Consider the following 23,592-nt stretch of genomic DNA (forward strand, 5'->3'; position numbering starts at 1 on the left):
TCTACTCCAAATGGAACCCAGAATTCAGCTTGGCCGGAGATCTGGTGCAGTGGGATACACAAGAGGGGAGTCACTCCGCTCCTTTGTTAATAGATGCCTTGATTTTGATACTAAAGTCACTGATGTCTCTTTTGAGCTTCAGGGATATTGAGAGCTAACAGTATTTTGCTGGATGACTTTATGAAATGGAATTCCTGATAATGATACTGATTTGTTTCTTCACTTCTTTTGAGTGCAGGAACTGATAGACGAAATGACTGCAGCATTTTGGTGTGATTGATCTCGAATAGACATGGTTGCAATAGGGGTTGGTCAATCGGACATCGATGAGGTCCCGATCGGACCTAGATGTGATTGTTAGCTACATAGCCGATAAATCATGGTCTAAGATCCGAATGAATGTTGAATGTCAGGTGATGTCCTGTGATGTCGTGTGATGTGAATGTCGATTTGGTACATGTGCTAGATGTGTGTCTCTAGTACGTAGATACTAACAGTCAGTGTCTGCTAAGACTGTTTATGGCTTTTGTCGGTTTTGTAGTCGTAATCGCGGTCGATTATAATGCTTTCAAGAGGGGGGTATGTCACAAGTGATGACGTGGCTACCGACAGCAGAGACCCTAAAATTCCTGCAAACCCTAATTTTTGCCAGAAACCCTAATTTTCGGAAATCACGGAGGTGGTTTTTTTTTTCCCTCTTAACTGTGTTTTTTTTTGAGCGATGCAAATCCCTGCTTTTTGGCTTTGCAAGGAAATTGGAAGAGAGATAAGGAGAGAATATGCTTTATTTTTACTCTCATTGAGAGAGAGAGAGAATCTGCTTTTGCTTTCAAGCTTTTGGGTATCCCTTGTAACATTTAAATATGCGGTGAGAGCTCACTTCTCAGAGCATCTGGACGCAGAGTTTGAGAGTGAAACCCTAACCGCTCTTTGTACTTTGACATTGATTTAATACATAAAGAAATACCGAAAGGGGCGCCAGGCTTTGGGGCCAATATCTCTAGGCATGGAACTCCGCCGCGCCAGTGCAAATCTATTGTGATCTGTGAATTGTTTTGAAGTGGTTATTTGGTGCTGTCGTAATTGATTCTTGACTTGGAGTGTCCAAGTGTGTTACAGTCGTGCCGATCATTATAGGGCTCATGCAGTTTAACATCTAGTTTCTTCTTCTGTGCCACATTAGAAATTTTCTAAAGCAATTGAAGTTCATGACTCTCGACCTCATCAGTTGGATCTGGTTCGTTTGGTTCATCCACTGAAGCTTCAGATTGAGGTGTTGAATCAACATGTGTAGTCCGAGAAGTTGTAGGACGATTCCGGGAAGCGTTTTGTGTCTGCGTTTGATCCAAACGAGTGTGTAGTGATGCGAGGCTTGTGGAAAGTGTGGCCATGTGCTCCTTGATAAGAGTAAGGGCATCGTTAGATTGACCACCTCCGTCCTGAGAATTCGGCCTTAAAGGGAACTCGAACAGGTGCAATAGCAGATTCTGGGACAGGTACTCTGGAAGCCGAAATGATGTCTAGAATGGGTTCCGACTCTGGTGAATGTGGAATCACGACCCTTGCGTGTTTTGGTAGAACCTCTTTGGGAGTCTCACCTATGTACGAGAGGTAGGATATGGGAACATATTCCTCGTCAGCCATAGCAGAGAGGGTGAAAGATTGTTAGCGTTGGAGGAGGGATGGAAGAAGGCAGCGTGCGTAATCTATAATTGTTGGCTTACAGTCATTGTACGTAAGTCGCAGAATTTTTGAAGAGGTCAAGAGGGTCACTTAAAAGGTGTGTTCACATGGGGATTTTTTTTCAAGGGCTGGCCGGTCACATAAATGAAAACCTTTGGCTAAGTTTTTTAAAGTATTACGTTGGTGGAATTTTACGTAAAGGCTTGCGCTGCTGGTTTTACGTATAATAAAGGGCAGCGAAGAGGCATGCCAGCGAAAGTTCACAAGCGGCAGCCAACGAAAGGCAAGGGCAGCCAGAGTGCAATTCAGCCGAGCAAATCATGCGCCAAGGGGTGCGAGCACGAAGGGGTACGCCATCAGGAAGGGGTGCGAACACGAAGGTTCAATTAAGCCCTTTGGGAAGGGTGCCGCGAAGGTGGGTGTGAGCAAGGGAGAGGTGGGTGGCATTCTGTTGGGTCAGTGCCCTTTCGCATGAAAGGGTGCACGAAGTTCTCCAGGTATGCTGCACACACACATCTTTGTTCTGTCCCTACTTATAGAATTGGAACATAAATAATTCAAGTTACCTTATATGGTCGTATATACCATCTTTCTTCTGCTTCCATGCAACTCCAGAAGAGGATAGAGTGTAGCGGCTAGGGTGCTCTAGAGGCTCATAACCTTTGGGTCCCGAGAAAAAAATTTGCTCTGATACCAGTGTGAGGATTAGTAGTGCTAATATAATTAAGACTTAAAACTTCATACTCAAGATCAAACTAAGACTCAAAATACTGAATGTGTATTTGATTGATTGAATGAATACTTGAAAACTGAGTACAATAGGCTCCTTATATAGGAGACGAAGAGACACAAATGAAAAGACACGTCTCATGGTGAAGAGACGCGACTTTAGACGTAAAGACACATCCTTTCGTCGAAAAGTTGCAACCATTGGACTAAGAGTCGCAACCGTAGAGCGAAGGGGTGTGACCAGTCGTTGAAAGAGTGTGGCTTTTGGCGAAGGGGCATGTCTCTTGAGCGAAGGGTTGTGACCATCCAAGCGTAGGGGTTCTCCTTGGCATGGCACTTTGCGTATCTGCAACTAGGAGTAGATGTAATACTGTAACATAGTCACAATCACGACAAACACTTCCTCCACAAATAAGCATCCAGGTGTGGGCCATAAGCTATGTAATATTTTTAACTACGACTACAATTAAATGAACATGATTTTTGTGCACATAGAATGATTTATGAATTTATTGGTACAAATTAATATATGAACGTGTAAATTTCTTGGTGCACTCAACGACTACCTTGTCACTCCCCGCGCAAATAACCATAAAGGTTCAGGCCATGAGTTCAAGGGACTGATACAACCAAATGTTGCGAGACCGTAGCCCGCGTGGCAACGAAACGCTCCTCTAATATGCGTCGTTCGGAGGTTCAAACAATACCAAAACAACGTTTCTCACTACTCCTCTCGGGAGTAAATCAGCAAGCATTGAAACCAGTATTAAAACCGGAGTCAAACAGTTCAAATTGGCACCAAGACAGGTTTAAAACAGACCATCCATTTCAAACAAATTGCAAACAAGTTCTCGCACAAAATTCAGAAACAACTAAATCAAACTGAAAAAGCGTTCTTGACATCAATCGAGTTCTAAAGTCGACAGGCCTTCCTTCCTGAAACTTGCACCAAAAAGTAGGGTTAGATTTCTTTTCATCCGATTGTAGCCGACCAGAGCATGGTCCATAAGCTCTTGAATAGTAGAAACAAGCCTCGACAGACAGTGTTCCTGTGGCGCTGATGGTAGCCCCAAGACATAGCAATCACACTAGACCACCAGGGTTATCAACTCGAGAAGAGACACCTACTGAGAGATGTCGAGAAATTTCAAGTTGTAATCTGCTAGGGTTTCCGTGGCAAGTTGTAATCTGCTAGGATTAGTGGTGCTAATCCTATAATTAAGACTTAAAACTTCATACTTAAATCAAATTGAGACTCAAGAGAGTGAATGTGCTTGAAAATTGAGTACAATAGGCTCCTTATATAGGAGACATAGAGACGCAAATGAAAAGACACGTGTCATGGTGAAGAGACGCAACTTTAGACGTAAAGACACAGCCTTTCGGCGAAGAGCTACAACCGTTGGACGAAGAGTCGCAACCATAGAGCGAAGGGGTGTGACCAGTCGTCGAAGGAGTGTGGCTTTTGGCGAAGAAGCATGTCTCTTGAACGAAAGGTCGTGACCATCCAAGGGTAGGGGTCCTCCTTGGCATGACACTTTGCGTATCTACAACTAGGAGTAGATGTAATACTGTAACATAGTCACAATCATGACATTCCCTCCCGTGTAAAATGAGAGCTCGTGTCAAAGAAATGACTTCTGATGTTGATAAAATTTTGGAAAAGCATTGAATCTTCAAAAATCTTTAGTCTTTGAGTTATCTGAAATCTTTGTCTTGAACCTTTGCTTCTTGCAAAACCTTTTTGCTTTGACTTCTAAATCCCATGTCATTGCATTATTCAAAGACTTTTTAGAGGAATCTTGCATAATCAGGTGAGTGCAACAAGAGATTGATCTTCAAAATCCTTCATGTGATGTGAGATTTCTGGTTTAAGATCTTCCGATAATTGCGAAACATTTGGCGAAGGGAAAATCTTCTCAAGTCATTCTTCAGAGAGGGTAACTTCATCTTTACGAATCATTGGAGAGGATTTTGGATTGAGACTATAATCATCTTCCAATAATGAATCCAAAATTCTTCAGAATCGTCTTCAGAAATTGCCACTTCATGACTTGCAATTGGCATATCATCATCCAACAAAGAATCAAAGAAAGCATAATCATCTTCTGACTTAGAATCTGCAACTATGTCCTTATCTTTGTCTGGTAACGAAGTATTCCTTGGAAAAACTTCTTGCTTGAAATCATCTTTGTCTTCAACAATTGATTTAGGAGAAGTTAATGAATTAAAAAATTCATCAATTATATTTTTGCATCTGCATCAGAGATCGTATTCGTTTCATAATCAGTTCACATCCATCTTTGAACAAGTTGATAGTATGTCCTCGAAAGCTAATAGCTGGATCATATTGAAATAACCAATGCTGGCCAAGAATCATGTGGTAATAAGATAGAGACTTCAAAATCCAGTTGATCTGCATAATTTTGAATACCGAACTGCAACTGTCGAATTGTCTCATCACAAGTCAAAATTGATCCATCTGCTAATTCCACATCATGTAAGTGAGCTGTATTCTGAGTTGGTAAGCCAAGCTGTCGAACTATCTGAGTGGTGACGAAATTATTCGAGCATCCGTTGTCCACCAAAATGTTGATGGAACGACCGTTGAGAGCTCCAAGAAGACTCAAAATGTGCTTTGATAGAGGCTCCAAAATTGAAGAATTGCACTGAGCATGCTTGATAAGAATAGTCGTATCCTTTGAGACACAAATTGTATTGACCACATATGTTTCTTTATCCTTAGCAGAATCTGGTTGTTGAGAATTCGATGAGCTGTCCTAAACCCTAGAAATAGGAGTTAGCTTGTCCACATGCACATAGGGTTAGATGTGCACGTGACACTCTCTCTCTTTTCAAGCATCCACTTCTGCTATGGCAGAGGTTGAAGCCTTGGGTTTCTTATAAACATTACATGAAGCCCCCCAAAAGCTAGGCGCCCCAAAGACATCAGCTCAAAAAGCTGGACATTCAAAGTCTCTTGCGCAAATCTGAAAAACTGTTGTAATGAAAATCTGCCACGTCAGTAGCTTCTAGCGCAAAATGCGGGGTGGCCCGTTGTGAAGTGCAGCGGAAGTGTTTATGGATTTGGCTCGGATCTAGTACTCCGCACAAACACAAGGGACACTTTACTTCAGGTGAAGTATTTAATTGAAAGAAACAGAGAGATTCAAGAGAGAGAGAGAGAGAGAAAAAAGAGACGACACCGAATGTCGGGTCCCAAACCCTCAAGGGCCCCCTTTGCTCTGTTGCAAGAGCAAGTATGTTCTTTATTCTTGCACAAATACAACGATGCTAAATGTTGAGATGCTGATGCTAATGGGTACTGATGCTACTCATGCTGGGTGCTACTGAGGTACTGATGGTAGTGGGGGGTATTGGGGGGTACTAAGGTATTGAGATACTGATGGGTCTATGTCTACGACGATGTACGACGATGGTGCTGATGGGGTCGACGACGACGACGACGACGAGGTATTGATCGGGTCTATGTTGACGACGACGACGAGGTTCTTGATTGGTCTATGTCGACGAGGAGGTTTTGTGGATCCCTATGTCGAGCCAAGGCACAAGGGGTACTAGGTGCTGGGGTACTGTGTCGACGATGGTGACGACGTCGACGACGACGCTACAGCTGAATGCCAAAATGTGCCAGCGATGTTGATGGTAAGGGGTCTGCAACCACGATGAGGCTAGTCTGAGATTTTCTGGCGATCAAAGGCTGGAAACGCCGGCTGTCTTGCGCTGAAAACGCTGATTATGCTAGGCTGAAAACGCTGATGGATCTGTTGTGAGGAATGGGGTGGATCTGCGAGGCTAAGGGCTGAAAGCTGATCTTTCAAAGACGCTGATGACGGCGAGGTACTAAGGCTGAAAACGCTGATGCAATGGGTGGCAAAAACGTTGGACAACCACTGTGCTTGAGAGGCTCGTTTGAGGGGCTCCTCTCATCGCTAGGGTTTCTTTTATAAGAATTATAGGCTGGGTCGGGCAAGTTTTCCAACAAACTCACAAAGAATTCTAAAAGTCACTTATAAATAGATGACCTATAAGAGGTGGTTAGCTTGCAGTAAATGCCTATATGCTGAAATGCGATATTGTGCAAGAGCGGGTATGCAACAATGACCTGCCTTGGCATGCAAATCCTGCTAGAGGCTCACAAAGTGCCAGGCTAGGTCCTAAGCTAATGACTCATGCTAGACTGTAGCAGAAGCATGCCCACGTAGCGCAAGTGAAGTGTGCACGTGACACACGTATAGATGCCACATAAATAGTTTTCGGATTTTACGCAATTTTAAGGTTTTCAGAGTTTTCGGTCCCTTGCAAGTTATGTCTTTTGCTAGTGGAACCATGCCACGTCAGAAACTTGTGATAGACTGAGATCTTCTGATTGAAAGGAGGCTTCGATTGCAGATTCCAAAGGAAAAGAGAAGGTTGGACAGAGTGAGCCAAGCTGGACAGATTGAGCCACGTTCTTTGAAAACCTGTGCAGAAGGGGAAGCCTTGAAAGATAAAGAGACATTGCAACAATTTTGGAGAAAAGGGTCATTTCCGGAGGAAAAGTCCTTTTGCAGACGGAGTTTGCAACAGTGACTCCAAAATCTGCCCTGATTACACACATGGAGATCCCTTAGGATCAAATACCCGTGGAGCAAGAGGGGGATTTTACTCTCCTTGACCTTCATTGACAGTAGTGTTGTTGGGCATATGACTGCTTATCACGATTTGATGTACGATCTTAGGCAGTATGAAGGTGTGGTTATGTTTGGAGATAGATCAGTGGCTCCTGTACACAATGAGGGGGGACTATGGAGATTTCCAAACAGCAAAGGGGGAATGTATATCTCCCATGTTCTTCATGTGCCTTGCCTTGGTTACCACATCTTTTTAGTGTATGAGCTTTGCAGACTTGGTATGGTGGTAGTATTTGATGAGCACATGGTGTCGATTCGAGATAAAGCCTGTGGCCTGGAAGTCAAAAAGTGTGCCATTGCGTGTGGCTTGCACCAACTTGCCTTTACACTATTTTCGCCATTATTTTGCCAACCCATACTGCTATTGGTGTCACATAGTTTGCTTCTTGGTGGTCCCAGGCCTAGGGTATTTATCCTGATACTGTGTTCCACTGGTTTCCACCTACGGGCCCCGTTGTTATTTTTTTTTCGTGTTTTTGACCCCCTATTTATTGGGTTGTGGGGTTTTATGAGAGGTCGGGCAACCTGGCAGATGGGGGGGGGGGGGGGGGGGGGGCACACGAGTTGTATCTTTTTGTGCTTTGCAATTTGAACTAGTAGTGAGACCCAGGTCTCACTCTCTCTAGTGTTTTCTCTCTCTAGCAGCGTTTTCTCTCTCCACCGTTTGTCTGTCTCTAGCGTTTTGTTCCAGATTGCCTTCCCTCTTCTCTGCCTTTGCGTTATTGCAAATCTCTCTCCTTTTGTGCCATTTCCTGCCCTAGGCGACTCTCCAACTGCACGTACTTCGCAGATCTAGGAGATTAGTGGATCACTCTGACGGGGTTGCTCTTGGAGGTTGCACATTCGGAGGTTGTTGTTGTCCACCATCGGATACGAGAGGTTGTGCATCTACTGCCACTGTTTTCAGCCATATCTGTACATCTTTCGCTGCCACTCCCGACAGGTAAGTGCTGTGGACGATTGTCCAATTTGGCGCACGGAGATCTTAAACGTTGCCTGTTTGCGGGTGCAACTGCTCAAGAATGTCTATTTATAGCTAACATGCCATGTGCGTTCTATGATTCAGAGATAGAAAGCTGTCGTGTTCATGATGATGACGATGACGATGAAGAAGATCTTATCTCGTCTTTGTGATTCTTCCTCAATGAAGTTTTAGTACTTTAACTTGTGTCTAGTATGTGCCATGCACGAGTTAACAAGAGCACTCACAGGGGAGTTATAAAAGAACCCTCTGGGGCACCCTCTTACACGCTTAGAGTAAGGAGGATTTCTTGCTTGAGCACTTGGACTCGGCTTTCAACCCTCCGAAGTTTGTATTTGCAGAGATCAATCACTGAAGAAATACCAGATCGGGGGCTGTGACAGTGGCGGTTCAGGGCCACCCACTGTGTATATGGGCATCCCGCTCCGACATCTTCTCTTTAGCTTCCTTCACTCTCTTTCCAGTTCACTTGGTTTCAAGGTGTTCGAAGATATAAAGGTTTTGCAGAAAATAGTAGCTCTGTGTTTCTGTCCAATCACTAGCGGGAGGTGATTACATTTAATTTTGTATGTTCTTTCTTTTCAGAAGATCACATCAATTTGAATCCAGCCTTATCAGTTTTAAGTGGAGCCTTGGCGGGGTGTGCTGCTACGATAGGATCATATCCTTTTGATTTTCTCCGTACAGTCTTAGCATCTCAAGGAGAGCCGAAGGTACATTGTCATTGCAAGCTTTATGTATAAAACTAGTCCAATTTTGATTTGTATACCCACAGATGTGGGTGACAGAAGTATAATTACAGCGGTGAAGGTGAAGCATGAAAAAATTGTTTGATGTGTAGTATGTAAATGCTTGGATCGTGTGGTATTTACTTGACATCTTTTGTGCCTTTATCTTGCAGATTTACCCAGATCTGAGATCTGCACTCATTGGTACTTTGCAATCGAGAGGCTTTCGTGGATTGTATGCTGGATTGGCACCTACTCTTATTCAAATTGTTCCATATGCCGGAATACACTTTGGCTCATACGATGCATTTAAGCGATGGGTTAAGGTGTGCAAGCAGAGATTTAACCAGTGGACTTTGGATTGCATTTCTAGCTGAACTATTGATTTTTTAATGCATGGCATATATTAGTATCTAGTTCTACACCCACTATTGGGCACTGACCACATTAGTGGGGATGTCGTGGTATTTAGTCAAACTATTCATGATGGAGCTGATGACTATATTGTCTTGGGCAGGACCACTGTGATACCTTGCACTTTCCTTTTAAGGTGAATCTAGGCTTATCCTAATTCATCTCGGTGTATAGATTGTGGGGCCTGTGGTCCTATAAATTAAATGCCCAAGGCGTAGTTGTAATTCGGATTATGTGAGTGGGCTCACAAAAAGATTGTAACAATGATTGTTCCTTAATATAGAAAGAAATACTTCAAGGGGTGCCTACTGAGGGTCCAATGCCCTTGAGAGGGGACTTCCGCTTCCGTTTTTCTATCGGGGTTAAGCCCAACTTGACGAGTATGAGCATATGGTAAAAGCCCCTAGCCTACTAAGGATTGGATAGATGGTGATTTGGTCCAATGGGATGGAAGTGCAACTTCACTAGCCAATTAATGCAAATTTTAAAGCCTATATATGACGCTCACATGTATGGAAGTCATAAGAGATTGTGAATGGATTTCATTCTAAGATTTGTATACTCCATTTTCTCACGCCCTAAAATTTCTTACAGCTGGTATTAGAGCCATATGGGCACTATCTCTCTTTTGTTTATTATCCTCATTGGTAGGTTAGCTCTCTTTTTGCAAGCACGAGTTCCTTTTTTTTTTGAATGGCATAAAGCCAAACTCAAAGTCAATCTGCAAGTTGAGGATGTAGACAAAGATTTCCCAACCTACTCGTGCGGTGGTTGCATCAAGCTTTCAAAGGTGTGATATTTCACCCCTAGCCCTCGTCTCCTACTACGCTCGGCATATCCTTCCGTGCGCTGCTCTTGGCCTCACACTGCGCTGTGTCGCTTATCCCTGAGCAGCGCTGTCAGCACGCTGCCTTGCTCTACAGGCCTCATCACCCTCGCTACTGGGTGCAGACCTACCTCTTCAACGGCTTGCAACTCATGCTCTTGTTGCCTCCCGCTGCCCGGGTAGCTGCCCGCCATACCTGAGCTGCTCGTCCTAGTCTTGGTTGCACGCTTGCAATCACCGGGAAGCTTTTGTTATTGCTCATTAACAGGCTGACCTGCACTTGCCTCGCGGAGCCACCTCGTGGCCTCGTGCTCAGTGCTGCCCTTCAACCAGCCTACTGATGTCACCTATCATCATCAGCCCCACCTTATCCGGCAGCCCTCATTATGATCTGCTGACTGTAAAGCTCCTCTTGATTAATTGTAGTATTCTTTTTTTTTCAAGTGCCCTTTTCCACGGTAGTCAGCTCTCGAAGCCATTACAAGGTTGAACGCCAACTGTCTGCTTAATAAGACTGGCAAATCAAGGCCAAAGCCCTCTTTCGCATACCACTCAACATCAAAACTCCTCTGTCAGAGGGCTTCAACTTGTCGTCTAGTAGGGTTTGAGATTGCTGTACGCAGTCACAATTTGTTGATTTTTGAGACAACTTTCCTACAAGTAGGAGAAAAAAAAGGCATCATTAGAGCATCACAACTTTGTGTATTGATAAACTTTTAGTGCCCCTTATTGTCAATCCCATTGCTTCTAAACCAGAGCAATGCATGTCCAAATTGTGCATCATTCTGAGTTGGCATTGGGCACATAATATGTATGTAATACATGTGGATGAAGGCACTTGGCACACACAAGCATGGGTTTAGACACTGCCGGCAAAAGAATGGTAAGACCACCCATTCGTGTAGCACACGCAAGACACAACACATGGAATGTATGTGTGCTTCCGCCCATTGGCTATGAAGCTTGAACTCCCGACAAAATGGACTGACAAACAACAAGAAGAAGACCATGAAGTCAAAGACAAAGAAGAACCGATAATGATGAAGCATCATGAAGACTGAATCCTTTGCATGACATCAGATACACATGAATGAATGAACAACGCACTACCTTGTGAACCTAGCATAGGAGAAAAAGAAAACACCTTGTGAACCATGGTGATAAATCTATGTAGAACCACTATGATGAATCACTGTTTTTCCATGCTTATATATATATCAGTAGTATCCTAAGAGAACACTACCCATGATAGCGATGACCATGAGCTAGGAGCATTATGTCAATCGTTGCAAACCTGCCCAAGTCTGGCTTAAGGGGGTGTTTGTTGGGGTTAAGCCCAACTTGACGAGTATGAGTAAATGGAAAAGCCCCTAGCCTACTAAGGATTGGATAGATGGTGATTTGGTCCAATGGGATGGAAGTGCAACTTCGCTAGCCAAGAAATGCAAATATTAAAGCCTATATACGAGGCTCACATGCATGGACGTCATAAGAGATTGTGAATGGATTTCATTCTAAGATTTGTATACTTCCACTCTCTCACCCCCTAAAATTTCTTACAATTTCTAAATTGGTTATTCTTTGTCAAGTTAGAGTAGTAGATCTACTAGATGAGAGCTTTCTTGATGCGTCATTAGAGGGAGGACATAGAGCATCATAGACAGAGTCTCTATTGAGACATCAGAGTACGGTTACTCCTAGTGCGCCATTCTTGGAATATTTGCTTGAGCACCATGAACGGAAATGGATACTTGTGATGTGTCACATTGAATGGGTGACTAGAGTATCAAGTGTAACGAGAAGGCTGTTAGACTTACACCACTGTGCTGCTTCACAGGTCTAGGGTATACATGTACGGCTAGTGTGCCTCCGGGCTGGCCACCCTTTGCATATGCATTTAGGCTGCATTTTCCGGCGGCCCACTTCTGGGCCGGACGCCCTCATATTTCACTTATTTCTTGTTGGGTCATGGGGGATTTTTCTAGGCTTTGCCCTACCTCCCCTTGGGCACCTATTTATGGGGTTGGGGGGGTACCCACTTCCACACATCTGGTCATTGTGTATTGGGTCTTCTACAAAAGCAAGAAAGTAAAAGAATTCAAAGAAGGTGGATAGTTGATTAAATTTGAATCCTTTTCTGGGTTCCGAGAGGCTCCGAGGGCTTTGGCCTTCATTCAGCAGTTTGACATAGCGTTCTCTGGAGGGTACTACTCATAGCCCTCCAAGATTAGGAGGGCTACATCTTTCTTCAAAGGAAATGCTCGAACATGGTGGTCCACTCTTCTTCTGAGGAAGGAAGCTCCAGTCAAGTGGTTGAAATTCAAAAGGCTCTTTATTTCTTCTTGGCTGACTAAGGAGTACGAACGAGATATACGAACTGCTTAGAATCATCTTCAGATGACCAAGGGAGACTCTTTGGACGCTTATTGCGAGAGATTTTGGAACTCTTTTCCACCATGGTACCTCTTCATTTAAGAAGGTCTCTTTTAAGGAACAGATTGAGTGGTTTTGCTGCGGACTCCCTACAGAGATCCGAGACTACCGCTTGGAACAAAAGTCAAATTCTATTCAAGAATTGATGGGTCATGCGAAACGGGGTTTCGCGAGATACCCCACTGATGAGATCTTGACTTAGAGAACCCAACAGACCTGTAACAATGAAAGTAGAAAGAGAGAGAGTTTCCAAGAAAAGAAAGATAAGGATACACGACCCCGGCTCTCTTCGAGAGAGGGCCAATTACATCGAAGAAGGGCAGTGTTTTGGTTGCGGGGAACATGGGCACGTCTTCGCAAAGTGCCCCAAAAAGGCACATCAAGAACAAAGTGAAGACAGGCTGAAGAGTTCGAGAGCAGCAGAGGAATGTGGTAGAAAAGGCAAGATGAAAGGAGGATTGGCACAAGATTGCATGGGTCCTGATAGACTCGACCATATACAGTTTAACGTCGCCTTCTTTGGAGAGTGGCTCTCAAAACATTCCAGGGAGCGACAAGCGGCATTTTACTTAAAAGGAACGATGCGGATGAAGTCATCACGACTCGGCATCACTTGAAATGACTGAGAGAGATAAATTGAATGACTACTGCCAGAGATTTTGGGATACTTGTTTGCTAGCGTCTTCGTTTCGGAAGATTACTTTGAAAGACCAGATTGAGCGGTTTTGCAGTGGTTTGCTAAAGACATTCAAGACTATGCTTTAAACCAAAAGTCTGACTCCATTGAGAGACTTATGGGACATGGCTAAGCAACGATTTGGAATGCATGCCGGCTCTTTGACTTATGCGAAGGGCAAGATAGTATCCACCTCAAAAAGGCAAGAGTTTGCCAGTGAAGAGAATGAATCAAGGGAACCAGATGACAGCTCATCACAAGATTTTGGAGAATCAGAGGGTTCCGACGAACTAAGGGAACCTGATGCAAGCTCATCAAAGGATTCCAGAGAAAGCGGAATCAGATGATAGTGCGTCTAGGGTTCTGACGATTGACTCTGACGTGCCAATGGACAGGGGAAGCGAAAGACGCTTTTGAAGTATATTGTGATCTTGTGGTCATAGTCTGGAAGCAGTCTTAATGCGAGAAGACCATGTGATTGCCTATCAAAGCTGATTGTTTTCAAGGCCAGAATTGACAGCAGAGGTCTATGAGAAAGAGCTTTTGGCAGTGATTGTAATAGACTTGGACACTCCAAGTCAAGAATCAACCGTGACAGCACCAAATAACCACTTCAAAACAAGTCACAGATCACAATAGATGTACACTGGCCCGGCGGAGTTCCGTGCCTAGAGATATTGGCCCCAAAGACTGGCGCCCCTTTCGGTATTTCTTTTTATATTAATCAAATCAAAGTACAAGAGAGTGGCTAGGGTTTCACTCTCAGACTCTGCGTCCAGATGCTCTGAGAAGTGAGGCCCTCACCACTAATTTAAAGGTTACAAGGGATGCCCAAAAGCAGAGCCCTAAAAGCTTCAAATCAAAAGCAATTGCTCTCTCTCTCACAGAGAGTCAAAACTTGAAAGCAAAAGCATTCTCTCTCTTTCTCATTAGGTAGAGAAAAAGCAAAATTTGCGTCCCTCATCTTTCTATTTTTTTTTTAAATAAAAATAAAAAAAGCCTCCTCGATTTCCGGAAATTAGGGTTTCTGGCAGAAATTAGGGTTTGCAGGAATTTTAGGGTTTCTGGCAGAAATTAGGGTTTCTGCTGTCCGCCACGTCATCACTTTGTGACATACCCCCCTCTTGAAAGCATTGTAATCGACCGCGATTACGCCTGCAAAACCGACAAAAGCCATAAACCGTCTTAGCAGACACTAACTGTTAGTACCTACGTACTAGGAACATCTAGCACATGTACGACATCGACAGTCACATCACACGACATCACAGGACATCACCAGACATCACAGGACATCACATGACATTCAACATTCATTCGGATCCTAGACCATGATTTATCGGCAATGTAGCTAGCAATCACATCTAGGTCCAATCGGGACCTCATCGATGTCCGATTGACTAACCCCTATTGCAACCATGTCTATTCGAGATCAATCAGACCAAAATGCTGCAGTCATTTCGGCTATCAGTTCCTGCACTCACAAGAAGTCAAGAACAAATCAGTATCATTATCAGGAATTCCATTTCATAAAGTCATCCAGTAGAATACTGTCAGCTCTCAGTATCCCTGAAGCTCAAAGAGACATCAGTGACTTTAGTATCAAAATCGAGGCATCTGTTGACAAAGGAGCGGAGTAACTCCCCTCATGTGCATCCCACTGCACCAGATCTTCGGCCAAGCTGAGTTTCTGGGTTCCGTTTGGAGTAGACTATGCTAAACCAAAACATCGAGGTAAAGTTTCACAATCCAAGGAGTATCTGCTAGGTCCTCCTCCTCCATCCACTTCGCATCAAATGGAGGAAAGGTCTTGAACTAAACCAAGAACCGCCTTGGGACTTTACCTTTCTTCGTATCGTTATGTGCCAAAATCTGTTCAGGAACAAGGATCTCCTCGTTTTCTTCCAGTTCGGGTTGCTCATCAAGCTCCCCATCATCAGGCACATCACCCTTAACAGGTTTCAAGAGACTCACATGCAATGCATTGTGAATCCTCCAAGTATCTGGCAGTTTCAATCGGAAGGAGACATCATTTATGTTTTCAGTGATCTGCAAAGGTCCGTAGTATCGCATACTAAGCTTTGGAAAAAGCCTCTCCTTTCCCTTTTTCTTTGGTAGGCGTGCCTTCTTAAAAGTAAGAGCACCCAATCATCCTCCTTCAATTTCAAGTCGCGACGATGGCGATCCGCTGCCTTTTTCTGTCGTTCTTGAGACTCCTGCAAAGTCTCGCGAACCTTGGCAAAAGCCGTATCCAAATCTCGCGAATATTCATCTGCTTCAAATATCTAATCTTTCGTGCTCAGGAAGGATGGAACCTTCGCAGCACTTTCAACAATCTCACATGGCGTCTTCCCCGTCGAAGAGTGTATCGTGTTATTGTAGGCAAATTCCACCAAAGGTAAGTTCTTTTCCCATTGAGTCTTCTGATCTGACATACAAGACTTCAATAAATCTAAAATCACTGAATTGGCAATCTCAAATTGCCCGTCAGTCTGCAAGTGGAACGATGACCAGAACTGCAACTGCGTGCCAATGTTCTCCGAAATTGCCTTCCAAAACAAACTCATAAATCTGGGGTCTCTGTCAGAGACAATCATCTCAGACGTGCCATGTATCGGAAAATCATCGTGATCATTCTGTGTTCTCGGGAGATCAAAAATGAAATCCATTTCAATACTTTTCTAGGGGCGGGTGGTATGGGTAAAGGCTTTAACAATCCCTGTGCCTTATGCCTGTCAAAATTGACCTTCTGGCATACTGCGCACAACTCTTCCACGTCCTTTTTGAGGCACGGCGAAAAGAAGTATCTCTCTACCCCTTTCATGGTGGTAGCAATGCCGCGGTGACCCGTAAAAGGTGGACAATGGTATTCAGTCATAACCTTTTTCCTCAACGGCTGTGTAACGCACAACATAGTCTTTTTCATCAAGTAGCCTTCGTGAAGGGAGTATCTAGCTGCTGTCTCCCCATCCCGTATTCGTGTGAAAAATATCTGCAAAATCTGTATCTGTGGCATAGCGATCGACCATATCCTCGAAGCTCCTATGATGTATCGCGGAAATAGCCAGAACCAACGGTTGCCGAGACAAAGCATCTGCCACCACATTCTTCTGTCCCTCACATGGACAATCTGGAAGTGGAACTGTGACAAGATGTTCGCCCACTGCATCTGCATTTCCGAATGCTGCTTCTGTGACAAGAAGTAGCGCAAACTCTGATTGTCTGTAAAGACAGTAAAATCAGCTCCGAGTAGGTAGTGCCGCCACTGAGTAAGAGCATGGATCACTGCCAAAAGCTCTTTCTCATAGATCTGTGCTGTCATCTCCGGCCTAGAGAACAAACGGCTCTTGTAAGCTATGACATGGCCTTCTTGCATCAAGAGCGCACCCAGACTACGACCACAAGCATCACAATATACTTCAAATGACTTCTGCAAGTCCGGCAAAGTCAAAATAGGTCCCGTAGTCAATTTCTCTATGAAGTCTGAAAGGCAGTCACCTCTGTGGGTCCCCACGAAAAAGGTACTCCTTTCTGTGTCAAGGTATGCAAAGGGGAAGCAACCTCTGCAAACTTTCTATGAACCGCATGTAGTACGAACACAATCCCAAGAAGCTTCTAACTTCATGGACATTCCTCAAATCGGGCCAATCACGGATAGTCTCTATCTTGGCCGGGTCCATTTGCACTCCTGCTGCTGCTGACACAATGTGTCCTAAAAAGTGTATCTCTGGTAGGAAAAATTCACTTTTCTTTGCATTAATCACTAACGTGTGATCTTGTAATGCCTGAAAGACTTGAAGCAGATGATCTCTGTGTTCGGCCTCATTCTTGGAGAAAACAATGATGTCGTCAAAGAAAGTGCCAACAAATAGCCTGTACTCTCGAAAAATCCAGTCCATCATCCGGTTAAATGTCGCAGGAGCATTGGTTAAGCCAAAAGGCATCACCAAAAACTCAAATAACCCAAAAGTCGTCCGAAAAGCTGTCTTGTAGACGTCTCCTGGCGCTATCCTGATCTGATGGTATCCACTCTTCAAGTGAATCCTGCTAGAGCACGAGGATCCCTGTAACCTGTCGAGTATATCATCGATCTTAGGAATCGGAAATCTGTTCTTGATGGTGATTTGTTGAGAGCTCTATAATCGATGCACATTCTCCAAGATCCGTCTTTCTTCAAAACCCTTTTCCAAGAGGTCTTTCACTGGGTTCATAATCTTTTCATTCTGTACTCGGCTCACACGATAAGGTGGCCGATTCGGTGGTGTGCTTCCAGGTATCCGATCAATGGTTTGATCTTCAGGCCCTCTGAAAAGCAATCGGCATGAGTGTGGAGAAAAATCCTGGCGTTCTTTTGATCAGGTCAAAACATATTCAACCTTTATCCAACGTTCAGTTCTCTTCCAAAAGAATGAGTAAGAAATTGAAGTTCATCAAGTACAATCTCTAAGCCCTTCATTTATCAAAGTCGCTATCTCGGCCCGGTAGTCAACCACGGCGTAGTTCTTGTGGTACCAAGGGATCCTGAGTATAACGTCACTCGCGTGCCCTGAACACCCCTGTCATTGCAAGCAAAGTTTGCCAATGCTCGGTGTAATGGCAACATCCCATCCGGGTGCCAGTCGAACTACCTCTGCCTGTAGCGTCAGTCTGTCGGGCGTAATTCCAAATCGAGCCGCCAATTCCAAGTGAAAAGAAGTTGGCCTTGGCTCCTTCAAAAGAGCTTCCTGATCCTTCACTTTGCCCCAAGAGCGGCAAAGTTTGTACTTTCATTCATTAGATTCGGTGCAGGTCCCACGCCATGTGGTACCAATTCTGCTTTTCTATCTGCCATTTCTGCCACATTCCTTTGCTGCTCTCGAACTCTTAGACCTGTCGTCGTCTTTATCATTCTGTTCTTTCTGTGCCTTTTTAGCACACTTCGCGGAGATATGTCCATGTTCCCCGCATCCAAAGCACTTCCCCTCTCTCATGAAGCGAGCTCTCTCCTCAGGAGTAAGCTTGGGTCGCGCATCCTTTTTCTCTGGGTTGCTCTTTTTCTTTCTACTTTGATTCCCATAAGTTCATTCGGCTCGTTATGTCATGGCCTCCACTGTGGGGTAGGTCAGACTGCCAGAGTGAATGGCAAAGCCCCGCTCCGCATGACTCATCAACTCCTGAATAGAAGCTGACTTCTGTTCCAAGCAGTGATCTCGGATCTTTGTAGGTAGACCCAAGGTAAACCGCTCAATCTGTTCTCTGAACGAGATCTTCTTGAATGACGAGGCGGGTAGAAAAGAGCTCCAGAATCTTTCACAATAAGCATTGATTGTATCTTTCTTGGTCATCCGTAGATGGTTCCAAGCAGCTCGTATATCTCTTTCATATTCTTGCAACAACCAAGAAGAAATAAAAAGCTTCTTAAATTTCAGCCATTTAACTGGCGCAGTCTTGTTAAAAGAAGCGTGGACCACCAAGTACGAGCATTCCCCTTAAGGTAAGAGGTAGCTCTCCGAATCTTGGAGTGCTCTGAATAGCGTCCTCCGGCGAAAGCGATGTCAAACTGTTGTATAAAAGACAAAGCCTTCGAAGCATCTGAGTATCCTGAAAAGTATCAAACTTGATCGAGTGGCCACGTTCCTTAAACTCTTGGACTTTCTTGCTTTTATCTTCGAGAAAGTCATACTGGTTGGCTTTGTAAAAATTCTTCTTGTTCGCATAAAACTTTCCGTCATCGGAATCTGAGCTGTCTGTAGACGAGTCCTCAGTAGAATTGTCAGTCTCTGGGCGAGATGTAGCCTTCTTTGCCTTTTTCTTGCGCTTTCCGAAGCTTTGTTTCTTGCTTCGCTTTTTACCTTTTCTGTCTTCTTCGCTCGAATCCGAGGAGCTAGAAGAACTATCAGAAGAAGAAGAAGAAGAAGAACTGGGTACTTCTTCATATCGAACACGCTTCTTCTGTTTCTTTGCCTTGTCAAAAGTCGACTGACGACCCAAATAACCTGGAAAGTCAGTGCTTTTCTTCTGCTTTTTGCCGTGCTTTTTGGCTTTCTTTTGCGCGTCAAAAAGCTGAGCAATCCGTGCATCAACCACGTTCTCCAGTTCCTTCTCCGTATATTTCTTGGAGGCAGAAGGTTTCTTGAGAGCGGGTTTCGGGAGTGGTGTTGTGGTTCTCTGCCACTCTGTCTGTACCTCTTCCAAAGAGGTGTGGTTCATATATTTTGCCATCTTCGGGTCTTTGGCAAAATTGAGCATCATCTTTGTTGCATCGCCGATCAACTGGCGACGCTCCATCTCTCGCCGCTCCGCCGAAGTAGGCCAAGGCGGGCCATACTCTCTACCGGAATCTTCGTTGTGATCCTTGCCCGCATCTCCAGATACAGAGGGAGTCGACTGATCCTTGCGTGAAGCCATAGTTGCCGTGAAAAAAAAAATCGGGGATCGGATTTCTTGTAGAAGAGAAATCGGCCGTGCTTTGATACCACTGTAACAGACTTGGACACTCCAAGTCAAGAATCAACCGCGACAGCACCAAATAACCACTTCAAAACAGTCACAGATCACAATAGATGTACACTGGCCCGGCGGAGTCCCGTGCCTAGAGATATTGGCCCCAAAGACTAGCGCCCCTTTCGGTATTTCTTTTTATATTAATCAAATCAAAGTACAAGAGAGTGGCTAGGGTTTCACTCTCAGACTTTGCGTCTAGATGCTCTGAGAAGTGAGGCCCTCACCACTAATTTAATGGTTACAAGGGATGCCCAAAAGCAGAGCCCCAAAAGCTTCAAATCAAAAGCAATTGCTCTCTCTCTCTCTCTCTCTCTCTCTCTCTCTCTCTCTCTCTCTCTCTCTCTCACAGAGATTCAAAACTTGAAAGCAAAAGCATTCTCTCTCTCTCTCTTTCTCATTAGGTAGAGAAAAAGCAAAATTTGCGTCGCTCATCTTTCTAAAAAAATAAAATAAAAATTATTATTATTATTATTTTTAAAAGCCTCCGGGATTTCCAAAAATTAGGGTTTCTGGTAGAAATTAGGGTTTTTGGAATTTTAGGGTTTCTGGCAGAAATTAGGGTTTTTGCTGTCCGCCACGTCATCACTTTGTGACAGTGATCCATGCTCTTATTGAGTTGCAACGTTACTTACTCGGAGCCGATTTTACGGTCTTCAATGATCATTAGAGTTTACGCTACTTCTTGTCATTGCTTTCGTAAAAGCAGATACGGTGGGCTAACATCTTGTCAACGTTTCACTTCCAGATTGTCCATGTGCAGGGACAAAAGAACTTGGTGGCAGATGCTTTATCTCGGAAGCCGCTAGTGTTGGCTATTTCCGCGATTCATCATAGAAGCTTCGAGGACATGGTTGATCAATATGCCGTAGATCTAGATTTTTCAGATGTATTCACTCAAATATAGAGTGGGGAGGGAGTTGCGGGATATTCCATACGGGATGGCTACTTGATGGAGAAAACGATGCTATGCGTTACACAGCGGTTGAGGGAAAAGGTTCTGATTGAATGCCATTGTCCACCTTTTACGGGTCACCGCGGCATCGACACCACATTGAAAGGTGTGGAGCGTTACTTCTTTTGGCCGAGACTCAAGAAGGATGTGGACCACTTTGTACGCATTTGCTTGGTATGCCAAAATGTCAAGTTTGATAGGCATAAAGCACACACGGATTGTTACAGCCTTTACCCATTCCCACCCGCCCCTAGGAAAGTATTGCTATGGATTTCATTTTTGATCTCCCGAAGACACAGAGTAAGCATGATGGCATTGGGAATGTCATTGATAGATTTAGGAAGCAAGCTCACTTCATTCCAATGAAGAAAACAGTCAAGCGGATCATTTAGCGAGACTCTTCATTGCTGAAACTTTCAGATTACATGGCATGCCTGAGACAATCGTCTCTGACAAAGATCCCTGATTCACGAGTTTGTTTTGGAAGACTATTTGGGAGAACATTGGCACACGGTTTCAGTTCTCGTCATCTTTTCACCCGTAGATAGATGGGCAATCTGAGATTGCAAATTCAGTTGTACTGGATTTGTTGAAGTCTTACATTTCTGATTAGAAGATTCAATGGGAATTTTTTTTGCCCTTGGTGGAATTTGCCTACAATAACACGTTCCGCTCTTCGACGGGGAAGGCGCCATTTGAGATCATTGAAGGGGCTCCGAAGGTTCCACCCTTAGCACGAAAGATAAGATTTTTCAAGGCGACCAGTACACGAGGGACTTGGACATTGTAATTTCCAAGGTCCGGGAGGCTTTAGCGAAATCTTAGGAACGACACAAGAAGGCAGCAGATTGACACCGTGGCGATTTGAAATTAAAGGAAGACGATTGGGTGCTCTTTCGTTTTGAGAAGGCACGCATAAGAAAGAAAAAGTGAAAGGAGCGGTTTTTTCCAAAGCTTAGCATGAGGTACTATGGCCCTTTCGAGATAAAAGAAAAGATAAATGATGTCTCTTTTAGAGTGAAGCTGCCCGATACTTGGAAGATTCACAATGCTTTTCATGTGAGTCTATTAAAGGCGATGTGCCTGATGATGGGGAGCTAGATGAGCAACCCGAAGTGGAGGAAAGCGGAGATACTCGTTCCAGAGCAAGACAGAAAGATTAAAGGTAAAGTGATTAGGCAGTTCTTGGCTAAGTTCAAGAGCTATCTTGCATTGGATGCGAAGTGGATGGAGGAGGAGGACCTAGCAGATACTCAGAGTTTGGAACTTTACCTTGAAGCATTCGGTTTAGCGTAGTCTACTTCGATAGAACCCCGATATCAGCATGGGTGAATCTAGTGCAGCGGGTTTGCACAAGGGGGGAGTCTCTCCGCTCCTTTGTCAACGGATTACCCCGATTTTGAATAGAGTCACTGATGTCCCCCTTTGGGTTTCAGGGATACTGAAGGGCTGACAGTATTCTGCTGTATGACTTTATGAACTGGAATTCCCGAAAATGATAGTGGTTGATTTGTACTTTACTTGTTTGAGTGGAGGAATTGAAAGACTAAATGAGTGCAGCATTTCGGTTTCATAAATCTCTATAGACATTACTGCAATAAGGGTTAGTTAATTGGGCATCCGTGAGGTAAAGAATGGATCTAGATGCAATTACTAAATACGTTGTCGATTAATCATGGTTTGAGATTTGGAGTGAATTTGTATGTGATGTGTCATGTGATGTCCTGTGATGTCAAGTGATGTCGTGTGATGTCCGGTGATGTGACTGTCGATTTGTACAAGTGCTAGATGTGTTGTGTCTAGTGCGTTGGTACTAACAGTCAGTGTCTAATAAGACAATTTATGGCCTTTGTCTGTTTTGCAGGCGTAATTGAGGGCGATTACAATTCTTTCAAAAGGGGGGTATGTCACAAACTAGTGACATGGCAGGTCCTCGGATACACACGCATCATGCCACGCGGCAGCATGCCCGAAAAACGCGGCGCGTTTTGCGTTGACAGGTAGTACGGACCTCCGCATTATCCTTGACATGCTGACGTGGCAGTGTACGGACGCCCGTAATTTGCGTTGGTTGTTTTCACGTTGGGTGATTTTGGGGCAACTTTTGGATTACAGTTGCTTTTGAGTTTTAAGAGCTTTTGAGTTTGAGGTTTTGGGGCTATGCTTTTGGGCATCCCTTGTAACAATAAATATGTCTGTTGGGCCCTCATTACTCAGAGCATCTGGACGCAGAGTCTGAGTGTGAGTTCCGACAGACTCCCTTGTACTTTGCACACAAATGAATATAAAAAGAAATACAAAAAGGGGCGCCTGTCTTTGGGGTCAATACCTCTTGGCACCGAACTACGCCCGGCCCTATTATCTTTTGTGAACTGTTTTAAGTGAATATCTACTGTGTCACGGTAGAATCTTGACTTGGGGTGTCCAAGTTTGTTACAACCACTCTGTGTCGCGCGTCGTCTCTCTCTCTTTCAGTTTCAGTTGTTATTTGAAGTGCTAAAGCCTAAAGGTCTGTTCAGTCTGTTCTTCTCTATTGGCACGTGGTGCCCGTCTTGTGACAACATGCGCCGCAGACGTTGACGTAATGATCAATCATCATATTCAAAGGCAAAAAAGTAATGATGTACAAGTGAAGAGTGGATTAGCAGAGTCTAGTGCTCAAGACTTTGAAAATCCTAGAGAAAAGGTGTGGGGTCCTTTCACCAGCGTGTGACTACTATCTATCCTTTTTGTTGATTTCTTTCTTATTATCTATTTACTTTCACTTTTTGGAAACACCCCTCGGGAAATCTAAGTGCCCTGCATTACATAGCTAGTGTGGAATTGTTCAGAGGGAGTCCAGGCCTGAGGGCAAGAGAGCACTAAGGTTGGACAAGGACTATGGTTAGCCAAGTGGGGTCATTGACTAGCCAAAGTGGAATCCTTTGCTACAGAGGCTACATTTCAGTTCTGGATGTGGCCACAGTGTACAAAGAGGGGTCGGATGACCTAG

The 23,592-nt window shown here is 44.2% G+C and overlaps 1 protein-coding gene across 1 annotated transcript in view; it reads left to right on the forward strand.

Annotated features, from left to right (window-relative positions):
* The window catches only part of LOC147458510 (mitochondrial thiamine diphosphate carrier 2-like), a 148,801-nt gene that overhangs the window by 75,502 nt on the left and 49,707 nt on the right, over window positions 1–23,592 (forward strand). Inside the window, exons 4-5 of the mRNA XM_086513159.1 lie at window positions 8,674–8,801; window positions 8,990–9,142. Of these exons, the coding sequence (XP_086369285.1) occupies window positions 8,674–8,801; window positions 8,990–9,142 (281 nt within the window). The remainder of the gene's footprint in view (window positions 1–8,673; window positions 8,802–8,989; window positions 9,143–23,592) is intronic.

Source organism: Adiantum capillus-veneris, chromosome 5 (assembly GCF_014529385.1).
Source record: "Adiantum capillus-veneris isolate H3 chromosome 5, ASM1452938v2, whole genome shotgun sequence".
Classification (NCBI taxonomy): domain Eukaryota; kingdom Viridiplantae; phylum Streptophyta; class Polypodiopsida; order Polypodiales; family Pteridaceae; genus Adiantum; species Adiantum capillus-veneris.